Here is a 25,673-nt window from a genome sequence, read left to right on the forward strand (position 1 = left end):
TTCTCATGGTCTTCTTTTCCTGCATCACACTTTTAAATCAAAGAAGCACTGATTGAAGTGATGAGGAGCGCAACACTGTCGTCATGGTAACATGCCCCAACCCCATCAGTCAGCTTGGTTGGAATTGTTCTGGTCCACTTAACTTTCAATGTTCACTCAGCAAAGTATAGCTTTATTATATACGTTATGAAAAGACCAACATGAGCATAAACAGGCTATTTGGGCATTATGCTGGTTGTCACAAGTGTCTCGCCGTGCTGGTTCTTGGCTTTGCAGATGTACTTTCCAAAGTCGATGGTCTCCATGTCCTCGACACTCAGGACGCTTTGGGTGAGACGTGTAGTTTGAACGCGTCCTCTGTTGACCAGCCTCCACGAAGTTTGGATATGAACTGGACGCTGGCCCTGAACAAATATTTACAAGGTTCATCGATAAAACTAGATACAGTAGATAATACATCGTAGATCAGTGATTCTCAACTAGTGGGCCATGACCCAAAAGTGGGTTTGCAGGTCTTTTATAGAAAATGACGTAATGACCCAATGTCCTTGAATGTACGTTCCTTTCTTGTCTGCCTTTATGGGCGACTTGAGCGGGAGGGGAAGGACATTGTGTGAACATAACGTGCCATCTGTCCGACACACACAGCTGCAGAGGTTTGAGTTGAAACATTTTCGTAATTTGGGTCACCGCTTGTCATTGATGGGTGATGGTGCGTCCTGGAGCCTAACTGGTTGAGAGCCACTGTTATGTATCAAAAGTATAACAATATCAAAGTAAATGTCACTACAGATTATTGCTTTATGAAGTTAATATTGTCTTAAGAGTGCAATCTCAAGTACATTGGTGGAAATAATTATTTGATCTGCTGATAGGTTTCCTATAGGTTATTTTTTACAGGGAGAAACGGTTTATTGTATCAACAAAAAACATTAAAAGTTATAAATGAATTTGTACATGATTGAGAGAAATAAGAGTTCTGACTCCCACTGACCAGTTACGTGCGCCTGTGGCACATAAATCTTCACACTGCAGGATTTGAGGGCCAATTCTTATGTTTTGTTACATTTAAATGGTTGTTCACATTACCAAAAAAAAACGTGACTTGTAAATTACTAAAAAACAGTCCATTGTCCTTATTCTGGAAGTCCATGCAAGATCCCACATCGTGGGGAATGGAAGATTCAGAGAAAGGTGAGGGATCAGCCCAGAATTGCACTGGAGGAGCTGCTTAATGACCTCAAGGGACCACAGAAGAAAAACACAATGGACTGGGATTCTGCAGTGCCTGCAAGATCTCTGCTCAAGAAGACACATACAGAACTTTGCCAGTTGAGCTCTTTGGCATCAATTCCGCTTGACGTGAAGGCAGAAAAATGCTGAACATGACCCCAAGAACGCTATCCCTACTGTCAAACATGGAGGTGGGAACATGCTTTGGGGCTGTATATCTGCTTAAGGTTACAGGTAGACCTCAACACGCCGAGGGGCTGTAACAGGGTCATGTGCCGTTGAATGTTTGAGAGCTCTGGAGATGGGTCGGGCATGATAATGACCCAAAGCATCCAGCCAAGGCAGCAGAGGTGGTTCAAGATGATGCACATTACGATCCTGGAGTGATGAGATGAAATCTGTAGAGGGAGCTGAAACGGTTACCAAAAGACACTCCAATTCCTGAAGGTTTTGAGGCCATCTATAAAAAAGTGTGGACCAAAAACCCTTCTGAGATGTGCACAACGCTGGTGACCGACTACAAGAAACATCTGACCTCTGCTTGCCAACAAGGGTTTATCCACCAAGTCCGTACTAAGTCACGTTTTGTTTGAGGATCAAATACTTGTTCCACTATTCTGTCTTTGTTGAAAAATAAATCTACCAAAAATAAATATGGACCGCTCATGTCCTTGTAAAAGGGGAAAACTTACCAAATCAGCAAGCAATCAATAATGTCATGAAGTGACTCACCTGCCCAGGATAAGACCAGGTGAAGCTCACGTCCACATCTGGCTCCCCCATCACACTGCAGGTCACATTTATGTTGTCGCCTCCACTCGCCAGCTCAGAAGAAGCCTTGAGGCTCACAAATGGTGGACTACTGGGAACTGTCAACAGAAAGAAGAATACGAGAATGGTCCTCCTTGTCACAGGGACTTGCATCTCTCCTCAATTCGACATGTGAACCGTTATGTGGACAGTTAAGCACAAGTAAGCCATCTTTACCCTCCACATAGAGCAGCTGGTATTTATTGGAGATCTGTGGCGTTCCTTTGGCCACGGCCTTGCAGTAGAACACCCCCTGATACTCTAGGCTGGGCGTCTGCAGGACAAATCCCTTGGTGGGGTCATAAGTCACCGCGGTCCCGTTGGCAGCTATCTCCTTGGGAGGGACTTCTCTGTGCAGTGACACTGTGGCGTGCGGGGTGGTCACGCGACACGGCACCACGGCGGGCTTGTCTGGGCGTAGGTACACAATCTGGAAGTGGATGTCCGATGGAACAAAGAGGTTGTCCTTGTCTGATGGGGGAAAAATCAATGGGCATTTAAAAACTATCAGAGGAAATTGGGAAAACAGGACGTTTGGTCGGCCTATCTTCCATTCGGTGTCTCGAGAGTTACACATGAAATCAGTGTGTGCACGCTTCAAATGACCTCTTCGCATGCGAGCTTTTCTTCCTGTCACTCACACAACAAAGGAGGACTTGAAGATATTGGTCAAGCAGAGTCCTCAAACAACTGTTGAGCAGCTAGGAAAAATAATTGTGTAGCGTGTTGGGGGAGAGAGAGTAATACAAGTTACCCAGCATGCCTTGCGGCAGGTAGGTGTGCAATTGATTTTTGATACCCACATACAGCAGTGGGAGGGAATGTTTTGTGTTGTTTTTGTTTGCAGCTGCAAATGATGAGCACTTCCTCTGTTTCCTGTGCCACTCAAGCTCCCCGCAAAGTGTTTTTTTGTTTGTTTTATTCAATCTTCCGGTTGTAATACTGTATTTTATTTTCATTTGTTTCATTTTGTCCTAAAGAGTCTTGAAAGAGAAGAGTTCTATTCAGTGTCGCCGTATATTTCAGTCGATACAGTAGATATCTTAACTTAAAAAAAAATGGAGCCACAATTCCCAGTAACCGTACCATGCATGCGTTCTGATGAGGGTTCGGTCACCTGCAAAATAGATGTGGGATGCGTAAGCGTGTTCGTGGTCCTTTTGGCACTCAGTACCGTCACACACGATCACATAGCAGCTGTACCGCCCCGTGTCAGCAGCAGAGGGTGATATCAGGATGAGCTGACTGTACTTGTCGCTCTGTATGACGCTGGAAGTGGGGAAACATTAACGTTTGAGTAAAGTGACGTCATAAAACCAAAACCGGCGCATGCATCCTCCCATCACCTGAGACGCGAGTCGTTGAAGGTGTCCAAGTAGGAGGGGTAAGACCAACCAATCTTACTGCCTTTGCAGCGCAGCTCCAGATTGTTCCCTGGGGTCAGTATGGTGCTCTGGCCCAGACGCAGGAAGCGACCCTTTTCCAACACCTGGGTCAGCAGGGTGTGGCCTCTCCCTCCACCTTCTTTCAGTTTGGGATGACGCATCTTCCCCCGTTTCCCTCCTGGCCTGATGCGGTTCTCTCCTGCATCCTTTCTTCTCTTGTTGGCTTGTTGGCAGGCACCTGTGAGACGGCGGAGGAGAAGAGGTGCGAATTTAACCGATATCTATCGTAACAATTTTGATATTTTGACAGGAGAGGGTGCCGTCTGCTCTGAAGGCCTACATTTGTGTTTCCACCAGCTGTAATAACATCTGAGCAGGAAGTGTCTGCAGCAACATGTGCACATGTGGCCAGCTTCTCAGAACACTGAACAAAGCAGAATCTTGCACAGAATTTGTTTTATTCTTCCACGGAGGACAAATGACAGCTGCCAAGAAAGTTCGCCTAATAAAAAACGTCTGTTGCGGATACATCTCATACACAAGGTTGATCTGCAGAAACACTTTGCAAAAATGAAAACTGCTTGTGTGACTGTGCACCCTCTAAATAGACGGGTGACTATCAAATATTTTGGTCCAGTTCCTCATGATAACCAACATTTTAACTGCAAGTTCCAAATTGCATAGCTTACCGTGTTGGAGCTCCATCCAAAAGAGCGCCAAGCAAAGCACCACACAGAGCTTCATGATGTGCTGGATATTACGTCCAAAGTCTCCTGTCGGGCTCTTTCTAAAGGGTCTTCAGTGGGAAACGAGGTCAGATTCGGAGCTTTGCCGGAACTCTGCAGGCTCCAGCTACACTCTTCAGCTTTCTAGCTCCATCCTCTCTGACGGACTGAGAGGGAAGGGAAAGTGAGTTTAGGGGACTTCTGTTACCGCTCTCTCTACTCAAGACTACACAGACAAATGTCCTTTAGCGCCCTCTTCTGGATAATACACGTATATACAATTAACTGACACTAAATGTTCTCAATTGGGATCCACACAGAGGGTGCCTACTGACCTACAGGAAACATTTTGGAATGGTTGTCACGTGACAGTAATGTGATGATTCCAAAACGGCAGGTCAGGTAAACACCTAGGTGGGAGATACTGCAGGTTTTGGTTCTGATCCAAGTAAATACAGGGCCAGTATTGGTACCGATACTGATACCAATTCCTTTTAAATTTTTCTAGATTACTGAATAATTTTGTAATTTTTCTTTTAATTTGTTGATTATAATTAGAATTAAATACAGGGCATAAAAAATAAACATTTGTAAACTATTTAACAATAAAAGACAATGTAACAATACCAACGAAAAAATACATTATTGCTTGGGATGCCCGATTGTGGCTTTTTTGCCGATATCCTATATGCCAATATTGTCCAACTCACAATTTCTGATTGTGATATCAACCGATACCGATATGTGTAACATCACATATTTCCTGTCGTGGAATTAACACATTGTGGTGACCCGCAATATTGTTTTAGACGTTCACCAATTGTACTTCCGTTTCCGGGTCTTGAATTTGTGGTAGCCACTTAGCTTTTGTTAAAGAGTTGTTGCTTGTTGTTGAGTTGAGCGGAGAGTAAACTGATTGGTGCCACCTACCTTGATTCCTGTCTCGTTGTGAATCGCATCTCCACATTTGGTGACCCTCGACGTGGGTAAAAATGTCAACTGACAACGGTGACAACAACGAGGCCGTACCGGCGCCGCTACGAACTAACTAGTCGGCTAACATTGGCGCTATCTGAGCCAGCAACGCAACCCACACCCGTGTTTTTTTGTTTTTTTTTATGCCTCGATGACCGCCAGTATGGGAGCCCATACACCTTTTATACAGCAGTTTTTTTTTTTTTTAAATGGTTTTCATTATAGGGAAAAACACTATACTGATATCTACCAATATTACATTTTTATGCCAATATCGGGCTGATAATATCTGTGGGCTGATATTATAGGACATCCCTAATTATTACATTTTATTAGATACAGTTGTTTGAACAAAATAAAAACTGTCTTTCATTCAAAGTCTATGGCTTTTTGGCATTTGGATCGATTCTAGTACTTTAATATGGTGTCAAATATTACACTAACTATTCTTACTACATTTAGTCAATGAATGAAAGGGATAGTTTGGATTTTTAGACATGAAGTTGTATGACATCCCCATCAGCAGTGGAGTACATCAACAGGTACTTACCTAAGTCCAGTTCTGGTCAGATTTCGGTGATGAAGAACGCAGTTCCAGTTAGCCGCTGGGGTTACACAAGTAAGGAGTTTGGCTTCTCAAAACAATGTGCGTCCAAAACTGTAATAGATTTGCATCACAAAAATGCGTCCTTGGAAAAAATCAGATCTCACAAATTGCTCGACGTTATATTTGTCTCGCGCCGTATCCCTGCGCACTGCGGCCTGTCCATTCTTGCGTACATGACGAAGACGCTCGCATCTTCTTCCGCTGTGGAACACACACGTAAACAAGATCGCCGCGGTGGTCCGTCGAGGAAGAAGATGCGCAATCTACACTTCTTTATAACACAAGCTACGAAAATTCACCTTTAACCTTAAAATTGCTATGGAAAACCTGACGTGACGTATTTTTCCCCATAGCAAAAAATGTAAATAAACTACTCAATAAATGATTCACTGATTCAATTGTTTTGCATGAATATGTTCTTTCGTTCAATTAAAAGTCTCCTCTCTCCAAATTTGCACCCATCCCCCAAGCCGATCTCTCTAAAATCATCACTCCCATGAAATTCTCCACTTGCATTTTAGACCTCCATCTCTCAAACTGGCTGCCATTAGCCCCATCCTCAAGAAACCTGGACTCAATACTGATGATCTCAATAACTTTCGGCCCACACCAAACCTCCCTTTCCTCTCTGAGATCCTTGATCAAAATTTAAAAAAACAAAAAGTTCCCTATAATTAATCAAACAAACAAAATAACTCATTGAATGTATTTACTAACGTCCAATCAGCTTGAAGAACAATGAGGCTGTGGCTTATATTTCTGTGAGCGCCGGGCTGCTGGAGAGGGGCAGTGATTAACGCCGGCATACGTCAACATGCTACCGTGGAGAATTTCAGTACCTTAGCACCGTACGACTTAAACAGACAGTCCGACTTCTTGCAGGAGTCAATTAATCACAGGCCAGACCCTTAAAAGCCGAGAGGAAAATATGTACTTTATAAAGCATGTTCACCTTCTATGAAGTTACACAGGCCGAATGAAGACGTCCCAGATAATATATCATGAAGGTTATATTAGCCATATATAGTATTGGGGAAAGCCATCCAATACCAGTCTTAATATGCAGACTGTAACAGCTGAAACATAATACATATTTTAGGTAAATAAACCCATTAGTGACAGCATCTGAGAATACAGACTATACATTGTTGCATAACACTAACAGGATGTCTGGCTTTCTGTTTTCAGCTATACACGACTCACAAAAAGTTAGGGATGTTATGCTGGAGTTTCAGGATGAAGCTAAAGTGCACTTATAACCTGTATAGGTGAACTACTTTTGCCATTTGTTCCTGAAACATCGAACAGTCAGACTCAAAAGTTTCGAGAAGGTCAGATAGGGTTCACCTGTAAAAGATATACTGCATTTTGGGCGGCGATTGCCCAGAAAATGGTAGGTTGGTGGTGCGATCCCCGCTTCCTCCAGCTTCCTCCATCCCAGTCACTGTTGTTGTGTCCTTGGGCAAGCCACTTCACCCACCTGGCCTCCAGTGCTGCCCACGCTGGTGTACGAATATGAATGAATGTTTGAAAGGCTGTAGGCGTGCATTGGCAGCCGCCTTTCCGTGAAGCTACCCTAGGGCAGGGCTGCTTTGGTCAAGGCGCTATATGAATCTTATCCATTATTATTATTATTTTTAGCTTTATCAGGAAATTTCACCCCCAAAAAAGCTCAATATCCCCAACTTTTTGTGCGTTGTGTAACTCAAGAGCATAAACACAAGCAAGCATACAAGTGTCCTGTAAAATACAACAAAAAACAGTCATCAAACTAAACAGATTTATCGCTACAAACATAATCAAATGAAACAATTGTGCAGCAAATACATCAAAAATAGAATGATTGACAACACCCCTTTAGCGTTGTGCAATATGTAATAATAAAAGTGCTTTAAACTACACTCACCGTACACCTGCACAATCTAATGACAGCCGGTACAGGAGCTGTATCAAAAATGCGGCCTTTACAAAGATAATACAGTCAAACTTCAGTTATCAACAATATTGCATGTAACAAACTACTGTTTGCCCTTTATTGGATCATTCTGCGGAATCAAGTCCCCAAATAAAGCACCCTATGCTTTGCTGACTCACATTTTTTTTTAATTGAGTGTGACTGCTAAATAACCCGCCATGGTGCCAAATGAAGTTGCAGGTGCCAGCAATTTGATAAAGAAGGTAAGAAACACTCTTGGAAAAAGTCCACTCTCCTCCTCCCTTTTGCTTCTCGCCGTCTTTGCCAACAAGTCTTCAATAAAAGTGAAAATAATGTTAAATATTAATTTGTCACATGTATTTTGGATTGTTTTCTGCATGTAAAACTACAATTATTCTCGATAAAAATGTTTTTTGTTAATATTTGTGAATGTCAGGAATGGATTAATTGGATTTACATTATTTCCCATGGGAGAAATTACTTCGATTTTCATGTGTTTTAGTTTTCGTCTCACCTTTTTGGAATGAATTAATAACAAAAGCCGAGGTACCACTGTAATGCTTTTGATTGACGTTGTCAGAGATGTATTCATTTAACAATATGTTTATTATTGTAGCTGTAGTTTGGAATGATGTAGAACTGCATCATGCTGAGCACTTATACCCACCAAAAAAAGGTAACCAAAACATTAGAAATACGTCTCAATGTTTGAAACCACAATATTTAAAAAAATATATTGTAAAAATCAAATTTTGGGCAATCAGTTATTTTTTTAGGTAGAATTCTTTGTTATAGCTCTTCACTTGGATCTTATTAGCCTGGACCGGTGCCTCATATTGTGGCCTGTGTGCAATTATACAAAACTATAGCACAGAACATCAAAACCTTGACAATACACTTAGGCCGTTAAATGATGAGAGGATTTAGGAACTTAGTTTAGACAAACTTGCTAATATTGATAAACTAAATCCCTAACAAGCAATGTTTTTAATAAACATCTCAGTCGTGCACTGAGGGATTATCACTCTCCAGTGTGTTACCTGTCCTTCACATTGTGCCCTATGACATCCTCCATAAAACACAATGTCTGCAGTGTTGAGTCCATCACCATGAATGACGACAGCAGCTCCTCCTCATGCGACCACTGACACAAAATACTGACACGGCTTTCACAGATTGAAAGTACTGAGGCCCACATTGCTGATGCTGTTCATACAAGAGCATCAAGGCGTAGGCACATGTATTGTGGGTCTCTTATGTCACCTCGCAGTCTATTAGCACTAACGTGGGGAACTTTTAACACTGACTGGTCTTCTCTGGGTGGATGAGCTGCTCCTGCTCCTTTTCTACTGCAGCCAAGCCGGCTTCCTTCTCCCTGGTGGTCTTGTACTCCTGGGTAGTGCTGCTGCTGGCTACAGAGCCCTGGTGGAGGCGCTGGCGCTCCACACTATGCCACATGCCGTAGCCGAAGTAGATTAAGAACCCTGAAAGAAGTGCATAGAAATATAATGTTTATGAGGTGGTTTTCTCAGAAGGCTGTTTTTTCTGCAGACAACACATCTCATTCAAGCCAATAATAATTTATAAATACTGTACATGATAATACCGGCTAAATGTACAGCACACATGTACCACTGTTAAAAAAGCCCACAATTTGTACGTGTTCATGTCATTATGCTGCACTAGTAATGTTTTTTTTCATCAAGGATTGAGATTTTGCACTTTGTTCAGTAGTCCTAGAATGCACCATAGTTGCTGTGAGATGCAAAAGTAATATGTAATAAGTTATATGTAACAATTCGGCCTCAAAACTTGCAGCAAGGTAAACACAAGTTAACATATTATTGTAATAACCATACCAAGCCACCTTTTGGCACCGTACATAGTAGTAAGGGAGTACAACATTACGTAAATGGTGGGGCTAATTACGAAATAGTCTACAGAGAATTGTCACCAACGGCAATCATCGTCCACCCTACACATCCAACCAGTTCAGGCAGATGGCCGCCCCACACTGATCTCTTCAGGGGAGGTTTTCCTTGCCTCTGTCGGCAACGTTGCTTATGTGTGGTTCGGTTGGTTTTCATTCCATTCCATTTTCCTGTTGCGGAGGCAGAAGTCTCAGTAGGGAAGTCCAGACTTCCCAGTCCCCGGCTACCTCTCTTCCAGTTCTACTAGGACGACCCCAAGGCGTTAGCAGGGCCAGCAAACATAATCCCTCCAGTGTGTCCTAGGTCTGCCCCATGGCCTTCACCTGGCCGGAACACCTCACCAGGGAGGAGTCCGGGAGGCATCTGGACTAGATGCCAGAGCCACCTCAACTGGCTCCTCTCGATGTGAAGGAGCATTGGCTCTACTCTGAGTCCTTCCCAGATGACCGAGCTCTTCATCTCTTTGGGTGAGTCCAGCCACCCTAGGAAGGAAACTCATTTCAGCCGCTTGTATCCACGATCTTGTTCTTTCGGTCACAACCCAAAGCTCATGACCATAGGTGATGGTGGGAACATAGATCGACCGGTATATGTAGAGCTTTGCCTTCCGGCTCAGCTCTCTCCGGTACAGTGACCGTATTACTGCAGACGCTGCGCCGATCCGTCTGTCGACCTCACACCCCAACCTTCCCTGACTTGTGAACAAGACCCCGAGATACTTGAACTCCTTCACGTGGGGCAAAACCTTGTCCCCAAACCGGAGGCTGCAATCCACTCTTTTCCGACTGAGAACCATAGCCTCGGATTTGGAGGTGCTGAGTCTCATCCCAGCTTTACACTCAACTGCAAACCGCCTCAGTAAATGCTGAAGATCACAGCCTGATGAGGCCATCAGCCAAATAGCAGAGAAAAGATCTCAAGGCCCCCAAACTGTACTCCCTTGACGCCTTGGCTGGGCCTAGAAATTCTGACCATGAAAGTTATGAACAGAATCGGTTTTCTTTAATTTAAGAAATAACATAATCTCCTAGCTGTCTCTGGTGTATTTCTACAGTGGGACTAATTTAGGGAAAGGGACTCACCTAGTGCCATCCACACTGAGAAACGTATCCAAGTGTCTCCACTCAGCTGAACCATGAGGTAAATATTAACAAAGATGCTCAGAATTGGCAGAAATGGCAAAAGGGGTACCTGTTGGGACAAAACACACATGAGTTTTGTTGCGCGCAGCCTCAGTTCGTGTTTCCAGATAAACATACCATGAAGGAGACCTTCTGAGTGGTCTGAGGCTGCCTGCAGATCATGAAGACACATCCACAGAACATGAGGAGACATGCAGTCAGCGACGCCAGGATCCACACTTTCAGACCACAGATGGATTCAATGTGGTAAGTGGTCAGATAGCTGAGCACACACACCAGCAGCACTGTGTATGGACACACACTCACAATGTTACTTCAAAGTGGCAGTCAACAAACTCAAACACTTAAGGATTCTAAAATATTGGATCATTTAAAAAAAAAAAAGGAATGCTTGGCTCTCCTGTGTGTAAAAATGAAATATATAATAAGATATCTCACCTAGTACACAGATGGCCATGTTGACTACACGAGATGAATGCTCTGAGGGTGAGGCAGGCGGGTGCAGGACTGTCTGCAGAGCTGAGCCTCCTGCTTTGAGTTTGTTGAGGTGCGATTCCGATTCAGTGAGTTCAGACTCGCGCACCACCGAGGGCAGGTAGTCCTTCTCGCACCCACCTCTTCCTCGCCGCTCCAGAGTGCCGTCTGGCTGGTACCTGGAGGGGAACGTTCATAAGACTGTCAATCACAAGGTGCATACAGAGAGACGTTCACACCCACTGAGTGGGGACGGAAGCCACAATGGCTGCACAGGAGTCAGGTGAGTCAACCACTCGAACAGTGTTTCTCAACTGGTGGGTTGGGACCCAAAATTGTGTTGCCTTTAAGAAGTGGGTCACTTTGGGTGGGTCACAGACAGCAAGTAAAAAATGACATTAAAATGTTTAATATACAACTGATATCGGACTTATTTTTAAGTAAAAATTGAGCAATATTTTAGTCATCGTCCTCCTTGGTATACGTTAATTGCACAGTTATGGTCTTATTTAGTGCAATTCTGATATTTCATTTTCATTTTATGTCATTTTTAAAAATATGCATGCAGTTATGTTCTTGCTTATTTCATTGACAAAATGGCTTCATTTATTTCAAACTTTGGACATGTAATTTGGACATGTGTATTAATTAGAGCTGTCAAATGATTAACATTTTTAATCAGATCATCGTTTTAAAATTAATTAATCATGATTAATCACCATTAACAACTATGTCAGAAATTTGCCCATTTTTACGGAATTTAACAGAAAGATACATGACAGGACAGGATTGTATGTATTAACAGCTCAAAATGAACTGAATATGTCAACACCAGTCTCTTTAATAGTAGCAGAAAATTTGAATCACACTTTAAACCATGTTATTATGGGCAATGAGGGGTTGCGTTCAAAGACATCACGTAATTTTAAGATGAATTTGTTTTCAGTGTATTTTCCAGCATATTTAAAGGTTTGATTTTATGAATACTGGAAAAGTATGGAGAATGGAAGCTCAAGTATGGAAAAATAGTCATGTTTCCATGACCATCAAGAAATGATAATTGAATCCCAAAATAGTTGTCGATTAATTTGATAATCGATTAATCATGGATTTATACATTGATTGTTGCAGCTCTAATGTTACAAATCTATTTACTCGGTCTGAAAAAAGTAGGGAATTCTGAAATGTAAAATTTGTAGGAACCACATGTTCAGCTAATAAAAAAAAATAAAAAAGCAAGGAGTCCATTGCTGCAGAAGCTGAAAGCAGTTTTGATTTTAACCCACACAATTAAAAAAAGAAATACAAAAACAAAAAACACCACAATACATTCAGACATGTGCAGGAGATGGTCTCTGGTAAGGTGTTCCAATTAAGGATTGTTCAGCCATTGGCAGAGGTCGGCTCTCTACGTAGTTACAATCCAGTTTTAATGGAGAATTATGAAATTGCATCACATTTTTAAAAAAATGCACTATGACTATTTATCTCAACCAAGACCCCATTTCATAAAATACTGTGCTCATCTTGATGTTACCTGTTTTAAGCAAAAGCGCAAAAGGTGTAAATGCTGACGACCACCTCATACATGTGGCTCCAAAAAAGGTGCCTCGGTGTTACAAAAATAAAATCTTTGTTGCTGTTTACCCACCTGAGAATCAGCACACACATAGCAACTAGTGAGTAGGCCAGCAGTGTTCCAATGGACATCATGTCGACCAGAGCTTTGAGGTCAAACAGGAAAGCCATGATGGCTATGGCAAGCAAAGACAACGCAATTAGCACATTGAACGTAAACAGGTACCTTTATAAAATACACAAACAGCTGGACTTCTGCAGAAGCATTTTCCCAAAGCAGATGACAACAGAAATAATATACCCGGGGTTTTCAAAGTGTATATATCAGAGCGTATAATACGGCTGGGACCTCACCTACCCTATAAGAAAGTGATTTTCTGGAGCATGTTTTGTGGCTAAATAAAAAAAAAATATATATATATATATATATATATATACTGTATATATATATATTGTTTTTTATTTTTCTCAAGCTGTTGTGCCTCCCCTGAAGGCCCACTTCACACTTTGAAAAGCCAAGATTTGACCCAACACATCATCCAAGACAATTGTCATACTGTACATTTGCAGGTATAAAGTATTTCATGCAGCCAATTCCACATCGAAAAAAGCATATACAGGTGCACCTCAATAACTTTGAAAAGTTCTTTTATTTTAATTCAAAAAGGAAAACTATTTATTTGATAAATTCACTGCACACAGAGTGAAGTATTTCAGAGAAAACATTTCTTAATTCAGAACTAATAGAACCCCAAATTCAGTATCTCAAAAAACGTGAAAGTATTTCAAAACGTCGGATATTGTAAACTACTGGTTCACGCTCTGATCAGCAAATGAACTGCAAAGAAACTTAAACTTTTTTTCACGATATTGTCATTTATTGAGATGCACCTCTGTATTGTTTCCTTCAGCTGATGAAACAGCAGACATCATCTCCATACTGAGTCGTTTGAAGTGACACACTGGTGGTGCGGCTCTCGGCTCCTCTTGTGTATCAACAGCTGACGGCAGTGTGGAGCTGATCTCGGCTGCTCAGTGCATGTCTGCTGCTCTTTGCAACACCAGTTATTCTGTATGCCAGCTTGACACAACCGTGTACTCCGTGCTCCTACTGAGCATGAACTGTAAAAGGAGCTGCCGTTGTCAGTATTGTGTGCATACTGCACAAGTTATAGTATTTATTTGACACGTGTGTGTGCCTTATACACACTTGGTCAAAATGTTAATGTACCCCGCCTATCACCCTAAGTCAGCTGGGATAGGCTCCAGCATAGACACGCGACCCTAGTGAGAATAAGCGGCATGTGTTCTGTAAGACATGAACACACGTCTTTCTCTTTTCTGGGCATTCTAAAGATATAAAACTAGATAAAAAGAGAGCTAATTACTGCACGTAATGGGATACACCTACATCGCCTACGACTGCTATTAAAACACCTCCAAAAACCTCCAACAAGGTTTTATGGTTTTATATACATGCTGTGACCATGTAGTAAAAAGGTACTTTTTAACACAAAAGCCAAATTGGGCATCATACCCTGCAGTGTGAATGTAGCCCTAGAGTAGTGTAGAATACTACTCTACTGCCATTGTTTATTTTTACTCGCGATGCAGCTTAATCATTTTATTAACAAGCAGAGACCACACGCAGCAAACATTCACACAGGAGCTGCTGTCAGCCACTCTCTACACTGCTAACCTGCTGCTAGCACTCAGCTAACAGTCAACTCTGGTCAGCTGATGTCACACACTTCACTTCCCCAGGCCCCGCTTCAGAAAGGCGCACACAACACCAATAGTGTATTACACTTCATATCACGTCTTTTGAATGCCTTATATTTGTAGTTTTGTTCATTAAGCCATTTTTATACTTGCAAATGCTTAATTTAGTCCATGAACACATACAATTTGCTTAAATATGCATTTTTATTTTTTTTACTAATAATAGACTAGTAATGTGTTTATGAGTGAGGGTGAACCGGAAGTGCCAAATATAAAAAAAATATTTTTTTAAAGGTAGTGCCAAATGTGTTTGTGGCGGGCCACCACAAATAAATGTATGGGAAACGCTAATAGCTATACCTAATGTTGTGGCCAGTTAGTATATTCCCAAAGTAAAAAAAATGTCATGGTCATCTCATCCAAGGTATACTAGTAGCTACCTGCCAGCAGCAGCCTTAGCTAGTATCTCAAAAGAATTACCAAAAAAACAAATCATCTCCTAGTGACCAGCTACAAAAATAAATGATTTTTTCTCACATGCTTTGAGCAAACAATCACAAAGGTGAACATGCAGCCATCATCACCAACACCACATGACTATTCCAAGCCAAACAAAGTCCACACCACCAGCTTGTACTACAGGCAAGTCCTTGTCTCGGCCTCTTACCCGCAGTGGTACCTGCCACCATGGTGGCAGCCACAGGTGACTGCCGCTTACTCACTTTGGACATAAATTTGAACAGAATGCCATCTCGTGCCATGGCAAAGAGAATGCGTGGCAGTGGGAACATGGCACCCAACAGGCTATGGAGAAGAGGGTTCACGGTTAAGTTGGAGGACACTGAGGAGAGAACACACGTCACCTACACAACTGTGAAAACACAACATTAGGGGATGGTAGGGCGTCACTGTGGTGTTTTGTCGGAAAAGGTTAAAATGGGTTGCTGTTATAATTGTGGGGCAGCGTCTTTCACAGTTGATTGGTGGATCACATCAGCTCGGACACTCCCCGGCCCCCAGCTCTCACCTGCGACTACACCGGAGGTCACAGTGGCAATGAGGGGGGTCTTCGTTTTAGGATTGATTCGGGCTAAGGCTTTGAAAAGCACCCCATCCTCTGCCATAGCATAGATTACACGAGGCATAGGGAAAATGGAGCCCAGCAAACTGCATGAGACAGCAGAAACATGCAAGACCAACACGTTAGTCAAAACCCCCAAAGCAAACACACGTACACACAGCAAGGACAAGCAGGATGGATGTGCCTTTCTTTTCTGATGGAATATTATCTTTTGTAAAAGAAAAAAAACATAACATTGGACAGATTCCACGAGGACACAAAATTTAGTCAAGACTAGGACCACCGTGTTATAAATAATTGGCGCTGTCCTTTTCTTGTTGTATTATTTAGATGGTGCGACCATTTGTGATTTAAAACCAAGCCAAACCAAACATCGTAAATGGGTCAAAACTGCAAAAACAAGCAGCTGCACAGAAAAACCGCCAGAGGACTGATAGCCACGCAAACACAAAATACCACACCGTGGCCAAAATAAAATGAATTTAATTTGAACATATTAAAGAATGCACATGACGAGCTCAAGGCTCACGGGAGGAACTGTGAAAGAGAGCTTAAAAAAACACGCATAAACCTTCGGGAAAGAAAGGCACACTAGACTCCAGACTTATTTTCATGCCATCAATTTCACTTGGTCACAACTTTTTTACTGATTATTTATTGTTTTGTCAGTTTTCTGAGCATAAAAAGAAGCTGAGGAGTGTTGATTATTTTGGTTTTGTAACAGACCTATAAATGCTAATTGTACTTGTAACATCCTACCTTCATTTGTTATGCTATAAATGACTAATATTTGATTCGACATGTGACCATTTCCCAAATTGATTTCATATATAGTCTGAAGACCAACCTGCCTACAGCATGATTGGCCGTTTAGCTTTCTAACAGCCATTGAAAACGCAATGCAGATATCTGAAACCAATGCAGCCTTGCCCCACCATGTCCCACTTAGCAGCATAAATCAATCCAATAGAACAGGGGTAGGGAACCTACAGCTCGGAGCCACATGTGGCCCTTTTGATCGCCGCATCCGGCTCTCAGACATCTCTTAACATGCAAAAAAATTGATTTTGAAATATTTATCCGCTGTCATTTTAAAGTAAAACACTGCAGGAATCACAGTGTTAAAAATAGCGTTCAAAATATAAAACTATTTTATGCATTTTAATCCATCCATCCATTTTCTACCGCAATGCGGGTGGCCAGAGCCAATGCCAGCTGTCCTTCCCATACCAAAACTTGATTATTGCATAATGTGGTAGCCTACCCGGGTCACTGAGAGGTCAAGAAGTAAACTTCCCTCCTTTTAATCAGTCACCTCGCTAATTCTGCAGAGCAAACCCTTCTACCGTAAAAGATGGCGAAAAAAAGAAAGATACAAAACCATGCAGCACCAGAAGTCGCATTAATGGTAAGAAGTATTTTATTTATTATTGGATAGCTTTAGTATAACAATGTTAATCAAAAGACTAACTTCTGACACTTAGTATATTCTAAAATTGTTGGTCTTGCTTAAAAATGTGTTATAAAAGTGTTAAAAATGATTCTTTGTCTCTCATACATTGTAAAATATGTGGTTTTCAAAAAGGTGTGGTTTAGACAAAAAGGTTCCCGACCCCTGCAATAGAACAACAACATGCATAATTATACATAATTAAATAGTCATAACACATTTATCCCATCTTTATGTAAAAACAATCTGTTGGGTACCTGGTAGACAGGGCACAAAGTGAACCGACAGCGACCACATATTTGGCAGGGCTCCATCCCACATATTCAAAAGCCATCGGCAGAGGGCTTTTCTCATCCAGCAGGTAGTAGGGCATCATAAGTGTGAGCGCAGCCGAAACGCCAAAGTATGCCAGGAAACACACGGTCAGTGACACCACTATGCCGATGGGAATGGCCCTCTGTGGGTTCTTCACCTCCTCACCTGTAGCAGCAAAACAGTTTTTTACAGTGTTTGTATATGGAAAAAACGGTGGGGTGCCAACCACTTTCTGTATGTCTTCTGCATTCCAAGAACAACACTAGCACTGTGTGCAGTAGGTCCCCGCTTTTTGCAGGGACTACAATCCGGGACCACCACCGAATGGCTACAAAATGTGAGTTATCGATATAGCCATAAAAATGTCTATTTTGGACACACTACTTCGCCAGATGGTATTGGATTCAAGGTGTAGCCTTCGCCAGGCTAGCACAAGAGGCTAGTCTGGCACAAGGCTAGCTCGCCTAACACAAGAGGCTAGCATGCTAGAGGAGGGTTTTTTAATATATTAACTTGTGTTCACAACAAGTTTTGAGGCCAGATCGACTGTCGAAGCTGGTGCTTCCTGAGGCAAATACTTTTACAACTATGATGCTCTCAAGGACCACTCCAAAAGTGCAAAATCTCCATGTGTGACGAAAAAACATTATTTGTGATGCAGAGGACTGTCAAAAATACCGCGTTAACGGCGGTAACAAATTTATTTAAATAATTACGATAAAATTTGTAGCGTCGTTAACGCATACGCATTATGTCAAGCCACATCTGTCTGTTATGACGGCATACGGAGCCACAATCGTGTCCCCGCAGCGTCTGCCGCTCTTTAATAACTTTATTTTGACCTGAACACAGCAACAGCAGTGCAAATCCAACACCTGCAAGCTACTTTTAAAATGACCAAGTCCCAAAGATCTACCTCCTACTATAAGTATAGAAAATATGGTCATTGGTAAATGATTTTTCACTTGTATAGCGCTTTTCCAGCTCCAAGGCACTCAAAGCGCTTTGACACTGCTAGCACATTTACCTACTGATATCTTGCCCAAGGACACTTCGACACGAATACGGGAGGGCGGACGATTAAACTCACAACCTTCAGGTTGGGAGACAACCACTCTACTCCTTTTCGTCCTGGTGCCGTTCCGCTGTACTGTTTTTGTATCCATATTGCTGCAGTACTCCTCCTGTTGCCGTCCTCCTCCTTTGAAGATTCATTTCCAAGCTAGCAAGCAAGCTAGCGATGACACAGGAGACATAGCAGGGCAGCACGAAGGAGATTGATTGACAATGGTCTACAGCCAATCAGGACACCGAAAACAATGGGCGGTGCGGACAGACGAGAGAGGGAAGAGAGAGAGATACTCAATTTCCCACAATGCAATTCTTCTTAAGGGGCCAGGCTCGGCTTGTAACAGCGTTCATACGCTGTAACACTGTAGCGCTGTAGCACTAAAAAAATCAGCAACTGCGCGAAAGGCGAACCGCGATAGAGCGAGGGAACACGCGACCCTTCATAGCTCATAATAATGTGGTTTAAGTGTGATTAAAATGTTCTACAACTATTAAAGAGGCTAGTGTTAGGCAAATAGATTTTAAGACAGGTGTGGTATCTTTTAGCCTGATTTAAATGTTCTGTTCATTTGGAGCTGTCAATACATACAAATGTAAATAACTGTGTCCAGTAATTTATCTTTCTGTTCATAAAAATACAGCAGAAATGGGCATATTTCGCACGTAGCGGCAAATTGTGATTAATCATGATTAATTAATTTGAAAACTGTGATTAATTTGATTTAAAAATTGCAATCATTTGACAGCCGTAATTAAGACATAAACATGTAGAAATTGTGGGCTGTCTCACAGTGGCTTGCCTGTATTATCACGTATTTATAAATGAGAAATTATTAAACGGTCATATTAAAGCTAAATTTATAAATTGTAATGAGATATGTGTTTTCTCCTAGAAAAAAATGCCTATTTTCATAAAAAAATAAGAATAAAAAACTATTTTTAATAATTTATTTAAATATTGAATCATTTTATTACCAAAAACCTATGAATGCAGGCCTGTGAATGCTGAATTGCAAATACGTGGGGGTGTATTCTATACATTTATTTGTACAGTAGTTAAAGTTAGTGTTCTGTATTAAATATGCCATTCCTATCAGTAAGAAAGAAAATCACCACCATTTGCTGAATACGGTGGCGCACTACCATCCCTTCCTTAAAGTAGTGGTGTCCAAAGTGCAGCCCCAGGTCCATTTGCGGCCCATAGCTTGCTATTGCTATTGGCCCACGACATATTGTCGCAACAAAATTAAACCAAAAATCCTAACAAACATAGAAAAACAGAGCAAAAAGGCAAAATGTAAAGAGAAAAAGTGGAAATCTTGATCCTAATAACTAATAATGAAACAAAGCTTGGTCTTTAAATCAATATAGATTTTTTTTTTTAGCCAGCGACCAGTATGCGGCCCTCGGTGGAAAAGGTTTGGACACCCCTGCCCTAAAGCATATATTATATTCACCACAAAACACAAATCATCTCTGTTGAATTTAAATTCCAGCCCATACATGTTAGGTCCTACCTGTTGTCGCTATGCAGTCAAACCCCACAAACGCATAGAAGCAGGTGGCGGCTCCGGCTAACGTCCCACTGAAACCGTACGGCATGAATCCTCCTGCTCCATAATCACTGCTCACATTGCCCGTCACTGATAAGTTCCTAAAACAAAAATAATGTCATTTTAGAAAGGTAAAAAAAATAGATTATACTGTAGATCAGCACACAACTGTAAATTGACGCAATTACCTGACAACTATGGTGACATTTACTAGAGATTCCTCGCTTATCTTCCAGTTGCGTGCGTCTCCTTTGACAAAGCCGGAGATGATGACGAAGAGAAGTACAAGCACATTGACTGAGGTGAAGACTTTATTGACCCACGCTGACTCCTTCACCCCAAATGACAAGAGTCCTGCATGAACACAAAGGCAACCAATATGAAAACTTTGAATTAAAAGCAAAACAAGTCTCACCCATGAGTCAGTGAAACTCAAGTCTTTACAGAGCACCCACTAATCAATGAAACTTGGAAGAAGATGGCTGAGTGGATGGTGCCGTTCACTTTCATAGTGAATATTTTTACAGTATCATAAACAATTACATGATGCCTGGATGCATTGGTCGTCTATGACAAGGCATTACTTATTTTGTTCTTATCCAGTCATTGTTTGATATCTTACCGGACAGCAGCAGAATCAGACACACAGCAAAGAAGTCAGGGTACTGAGCCAGACCAGGAGAGTTCATGCTGAAGTAAGTTTTACAAAATATCTCAATGTGTCCTCCCGTCATTTCATCAAATGTTCCACTCCAAGCCCGAGCAACTGAGGAGGTTCCTATGAGAAAGCAGATGACACTACAAGATGAGGCAGCAGCACCTAGAAAACCCAGCAATGACAGGCATTTAGTAAATAACGCACCAATCACATAGGAGAGGATCAGGTTCCAACCAGTGATAAAGGCCCAAATCTCCCCTACAGTCACATAACTGTAAAGGTAAGCAGAACCAGTCTTTGGGACACGAGCTCCAAACTCTGCATAACAAAGGCCTGCCATGACGGAGGCCAGTGCAGCAATTAAGAAGGAGATAACAATGCTGGGACCAGAGTTTCCCTTGGCCACCTCTCCAGCCAGTACATAAACACCAGCACCCAGCGTGCTGCCCACTCCCAGGGCGATGAGGTCTACAGTACCCAGGCAGCGGCAGAGCTTGGAGTCTTCCAAGCTGCTGAGGTCAACCAGCTTTCGGCGCACCAGAGAACGGCCAAATGATAGAACCTGTTCTAACATGTCGGGGCCTGCTGAAACAGAGAACAAAGCATTTCACTGGAGGACAAGCAGCATAGAAGATGGATGGATGGATGGCTGCCGAGGCTCTGCCACCAGAGGGAGCTGTGCCCCGGCAGGCACCAATGAAATGTTTTGCTTGGACGAAATGCATTACGGGAAAAGGTTGAAATACTTGTTTTTTTATTGGTATTGGTACACGTATTGTATATTTCCTCGCTACCTTTGGAGTGTTAAGTTGCTGTGTGATGAGTTTAGCGTTCTTGGTAAGATGACAGCGTGAATTAGACTCTTATATTAAGTAATGACCTCCTGCGATTTCCAATGGGTTGACAAACTCGTGAGTTCACTGATGATTGAAGAAGAAAGAAAGAGCGACTGTTTCCTCCCTGACTCGCGAGCGGCACAGTATTTAAACGATTACTAGTAGTTTTAACGTAAAGGAGATGTCACGAGATTAGAACTTAGCCATAAATTAGCTGCACCGCTGTATAAGTCACAAGTTTAACAAAAAAGTAACTGCTTATGCACCAAAAATTACGATAAATCATTGCTGTTTTTCGTGGTTCCTTACGGATTATTAGTCCAAAAATATGCATATTTATGCAAATTGTACTTTTTTCCCAGAATTAAGGATTTTCAAGCATAAAAATGGCTGAATGAACTAAAATACAAATATCAGTCATTAGGACCACTCTTCAGCTTGTGAATGTAGTATTCTACATTGGTCACTAGGTGTCAGTAATTGTTGTGAGACAAGCACCAGACTTGATCGTCAGAACAACAGGCTTTTATTACAGCACAATAATCATAACATACTACTACTATATAATAATAATAACAGGGGTTACTGTTGCAGCCATATCCCACAACAAGCTAAAACTCAACTCTGAACTGTCAACGTCACTTCCTGTCCACCACCGATTTTGTTCCCTTACAAGGTAAACTGTCTTAAATGGCTTATTTATTCTGATTATATATACTGTATTGGGTAATACAAATGTAAAGGTGCCTATATGGGTGTTATTTCATGTCTAAAGGGCTCTAAAAATGTAAAAACAATTTATTTAGAAGATGGTAAACAGGTTTTCTATGCCATAACTATAAAAATGTTCCATTTACAAAGAAGGAATCCTACATTGCGGAAATTCACTTAGCGCGGTCAAGTTAATAAACCAAGATAAATGAGGGATTATTGTACATGCAACTATAATTTTGCCATGCCTTCTTTCTTGAAAACCTCTTGCGCTTCTTGAAAAATACAGAAATTTCAGTTGCACAACACACAAAGATGACACGAAGTTGAGGTCAGGGTTGCGATTCAGCATTTTACAGCCTTGGGTGGTCTAAAAAATGTTGTTTTTTTTCCTCCAAAAATAGGCTGCGTTTCTGTAGAAAACATCTCATCCACCATAAGTCATGTAATAATTTATAAGAAAGTGATAATACAGGTACAATGTACAACATGTATGTACCACTGTTAGAAAGCCCACCATTTTTACACATTTTTCGTCAAGTGTTGAGATTTCACACTTTGTTGTCATTGCAAATGTTATTGCAAATGACCAAAATCGCAGGAGAACGTCAACTTCTAGCTAACAGGAGGGTTTGGAAGGTGGGAGAGCGAACCGTATGTAAAAAATAGACATTTTTATGGGCGTTACTTGAAGTTTTTCAAAATGTATGAAGTACAGTAGATCCCCACGAAAATCAGAGGATCTACTGTACTTCATACTATGCCATACAGCTTGTTGTGCTGTGGAGTACCATTCATTGAGTGAACGTCCCATTAGAAATGTATTGTTTGGAGTCATGGTGCAGATATGACAGTTGAAAGGGCTGCATTCACCAAGGGGTCATGAATGCATCAGTACAACCCAGCAAATCACATTCCAATATTGCACAGAAGCAGGGGAGCTGCAGGCTAATTCTTTTTCCACCATACTGTAGAATGTACCAAAAAAAGATCTCTTAAAAAAGATACACTTGATGCGTTGCTTTGGCTGTTTTCAACTACTTTAAGATAAATTTGGATTTAATTGACCGTAAAGTAACCCTGATAACCATCCAAATGTGCATGAATATGCACTAAAGAGTGGGTATTTAATCCATGAGAAGTGGATTTTGGATGTGACACCTCATTACCATGACAATATGGACAATGTGTTACAGTGTCTCTTGCAATACAATGCAGTGCATGGAAGCTGAAGACTGTAAAAACACAATTTAGACTGTTTTTATTCAATTTAATTATTTTGCAGCACTTTTGTACTTTCATTCTAAAAAATAATATTCTAAAATGTTAAAGTTTGATTATAAATGAGCCCCTACCTGTTGTAGTGGTTCCTGTGGATGGAAATGAGCAGCCCAGAATTCAGATAAAAAAGCAAAAAGTAGCAACGTCTTTCAGCATAGATCATTTGCAGGTCGGTAAAAGTCAGACTTGAGCTGCAGCCTAAGTTTCTGGGCTCCACACTAATTCACCTCCCTGACTGTGCAAACTGTGCAGAGAGGATTTTTACTCCTCCCCTCTGTCCCAAGTGTTCTTTCATAGGGTCTGCCCAGCCTTGCCCCTGTACTCTGCCTCCATAGCCTGGTGAGAGATGTCCCCATTCTTCATTTCCACACTGTTGATTTGGAATATTGCCATATTTCAACACAAACTCCCAAGAAGGAAACACGCAACCGAGAAAACGAAGTGTAAATACTGTTATGGTGGAAATAGTGGTTGTTAATGCCCACTGAGTCCGAACAGAGGCCTACAGTCCAGGTGTGGATGCTTACCAAGCACTCACAAATGGTTAAGCAACTGGCATTGACAAACAAAGTGTCAGACACTTCTGTTTACCCAGTGCAGGCAGCAGGATTGCTGCTAAAAGCATGGCAGCTGATTGGTCAATAAAGTGTAGACAAGCAACAGCAAAGGGGGGGGTGTACTCCTCCTTATGGGGTATTGCTCAATGCTCTCTGGGCTGTTGGACCCACAGGCATGAATCAATATTGCGGCTCACGTTTGTGCACCACGGTCATATCAGGAAAAAAATCTTTGCTACTTTGCTCTTTGCAGTTATGTTAAGGCTCTCGAGAGGGGTAAACATGGTAGAAGATAGCCAATAACCTGCAACAGCGGTTAGCCGGGAGCATTTCTAGGAAAACCACCTCACACTAGCTTAGAACATCAGTGGGAAGGTGGCAGCTGGCCTCTAGAGACACCATCCGAACCACAGACCGGAGACCCAATGGAATGACAGCAACCAGCTCTCTCTCATTCTCAGTGTCCATCCACTCACAACTCACTCACGTCACCCCTTGGCTGCAGGGGGGCCACTTGTGTGACCTGCATACTGATGGCAAAGAACATGATTTCCTTAAGTGTTGTACATGTGGCTGTCTTTTACACCGGTGGTTCCCAATGTTTATTGAGCCAAAGCACATGTGCATTTGACCACTGAACAAAAAATGTGGCTACACAGGTTATTTATCTACCTTTTGCCATCTAGTGGAAGAGCATTTAATTGTTCTCCCTGACATAATACGTCACTGCCGTAGATAGACAAAATACTTTTCGGACCAATTGAAATTGGATGATTCCCTGCACACTAATGTGCTGCGGCACAGTGGTTGGGAATCGCTGTTTTACAAACACCTGTGTTAACGTGACAGTCAACATGCCCAATTAGGGATTAGGTTGTGCAACAACTACAAGCACATGGTAGGCCTACAACATCACAAAAGTGTGTCACTTTGAGGGAATTAATTGAATTTTATTGACGAGAACTGATTATGCGCTGATGCATTTTTGTTGTTATTTTTCTAATGAGGATTTTTTTATGCAATTGGACTTTTTTTTAATTATTACATCCTCGATTCATCTAACTTTTAGATAATAAAGGTACAATTATATTGCAGGTATTAACACCATGCTCTCCCACATATAGGTAGACTCTGTTACCAGGGAACAGGTTAGAAAGTAGCACCCTGCTCCACCTATTTCATTGTTGACTTGCACTAATTGTGTGAAGTCAATTGAAGTCATTTGCCCTCCAATGGTTGAGTGACCTAGCTTCAGAAACGTGGATATGGTCAACAAATTGAGTGGTGTTTGCCTTGTGGATGCTGGACTGCTCGCTCCAGTTAGCACTGATGTCACCAAGAAATGTCTGAATGAACATTGACTGATAACGTAGACAACAACCCCATGAAGAAAAATGGTTTGAAGGTAAAGCAGTCACATAATGCCTAAGCCTTAAAAAAAGTGTCTTCTGCGGTTTAATAGCGACATTCTTCAGGTCATCAAAGAGCGAGATCTTGCTCTTGAAAGGCCCTTAATAGCTAAAACTAATACTGACCACCATACTTTCACTAACTTAAGGAATAAAGTGGTGTCTGAGCTGAGAAAAGCCAAGACTAATTATTTCACCAAACTAATTGAAGAGGCTAATGGTAACACCTCCAA

General features: G+C 41.7%; 2 protein-coding genes across 6 annotated transcripts; both read right to left on the reverse strand.

The window, feature by feature from the left end:
* Window positions 1-159: 159 nt before the first annotated feature.
* pdgfrl (platelet-derived growth factor receptor-like) lies at window positions 160-5,242 on the reverse strand. Of its 2 annotated transcripts, XM_054792349.1 has the most exons (7): window positions 5,084-5,242; window positions 4,118-4,320; window positions 3,390-3,666; window positions 3,161-3,312; window positions 2,221-2,514; window positions 1,966-2,102; window positions 160-404 (listed from the first exon to the last, which is right to left on the reverse strand). In XM_054792349.1, the coding sequence occupies exons 2-7, from the start codon at window positions 4,170-4,172 to the stop codon at window positions 216-218; spliced, it is 1,104 nt and encodes a 367-aa protein (XP_054648324.1). In that variant the 5' UTR covers window positions 4,173-4,320; window positions 5,084-5,242; the 3' UTR covers window positions 160-215. The 2 variants fall into 2 exon arrangements, with proteins under 2 accessions (XP_054648324.1, XP_054648325.1); XM_054792350.1 differs by lacking the exon at window positions 3,161-3,312 and having other exon boundaries at window positions 3,439-3,666.
* Window positions 5,243-6,655: 1,413 nt separating this feature from the next.
* slc7a2 (solute carrier family 7 member 2) lies at window positions 6,656-23,974 on the reverse strand. 4 transcript variants are annotated; one of them, XM_054792347.1, is made up of 12 exons: window positions 23,549-23,974; window positions 20,851-21,228; window positions 20,611-20,766; window positions 20,177-20,342; window positions 19,953-20,089; window positions 17,307-17,529; window positions 15,186-15,322; window positions 12,870-12,972; window positions 11,183-11,397; window positions 10,862-11,028; window positions 10,685-10,793; window positions 6,656-9,155 (listed from the first exon to the last, which is right to left on the reverse strand). In XM_054792347.1, the coding sequence occupies exons 2-12, from the start codon at window positions 21,218-21,220 to the stop codon at window positions 8,968-8,970; spliced, it is 1,971 nt and encodes a 656-aa protein (XP_054648322.1). In that variant the 5' UTR covers window positions 21,221-21,228; window positions 23,549-23,974; the 3' UTR covers window positions 6,656-8,967. The 4 variants fall into 4 exon arrangements, with proteins under 4 accessions (XP_054648322.1, XP_054648320.1, XP_054648321.1 ...); XM_054792345.1 differs by lacking the exon at window positions 15,186-15,322 and adding an exon at window positions 15,546-15,685; XM_054792346.1 differs by lacking the exon at window positions 15,186-15,322 and adding an exon at window positions 15,546-15,685 and having other exon boundaries at window positions 20,851-21,231.
* Window positions 23,975-25,673: the final 1,699 nt, after the last annotated feature.

This window comes from Dunckerocampus dactyliophorus, chromosome 11, assembly GCF_027744805.1.
Source record: "Dunckerocampus dactyliophorus isolate RoL2022-P2 chromosome 11, RoL_Ddac_1.1, whole genome shotgun sequence".
NCBI classification, from domain to species: Eukaryota; Metazoa; Chordata; class Actinopteri; order Syngnathiformes; family Syngnathidae; genus Dunckerocampus; species Dunckerocampus dactyliophorus.

Bases quoted from the DNA above. Each gene is read 5' to 3' on its own strand.
- pdgfrl (XM_054792349.1), bottom strand. From the start codon at position 4,172: ATGAAGCTCTGTGTGGTGCTTTGCTTGGCGCTCTTTTGGATGGAGCTC. The intron at 3,667-4,117 runs GTAAGCTATGCA...GCCGTCTCACAG, and splicing joins TTGGATGGAGCTCCAACACG to GTGCCTGCCAACAAGCCAAC. The intron at 2,103-2,220 runs GTAAAGATGGCT...TTCTGTTGACAG, and splicing joins CCAGCTGCTCTATGTGGAGG to TTCCCAGTAGTCCACCATTT.
- slc7a2 (XM_054792345.1), bottom strand. From the start codon at position 21,220: ATGTTAGAACAGGTTCTATCATTTGGCCGTTCTCTGGTGCGCCGAAAG. The intron at 20,767-20,850 runs GTGCGTTATTTA...GCTTTCTCATAG, and splicing joins GATCCTCTCCTATGTGATTG to GAACCTCCTCAGTTGCTCGG. The intron at 17,530-19,952 runs GTAGGACCTAAC...TTGCTGCTACAG, and splicing joins TGACTGCATAGCGACAACAG to GTGAGGAGGTGAAGAACCCA.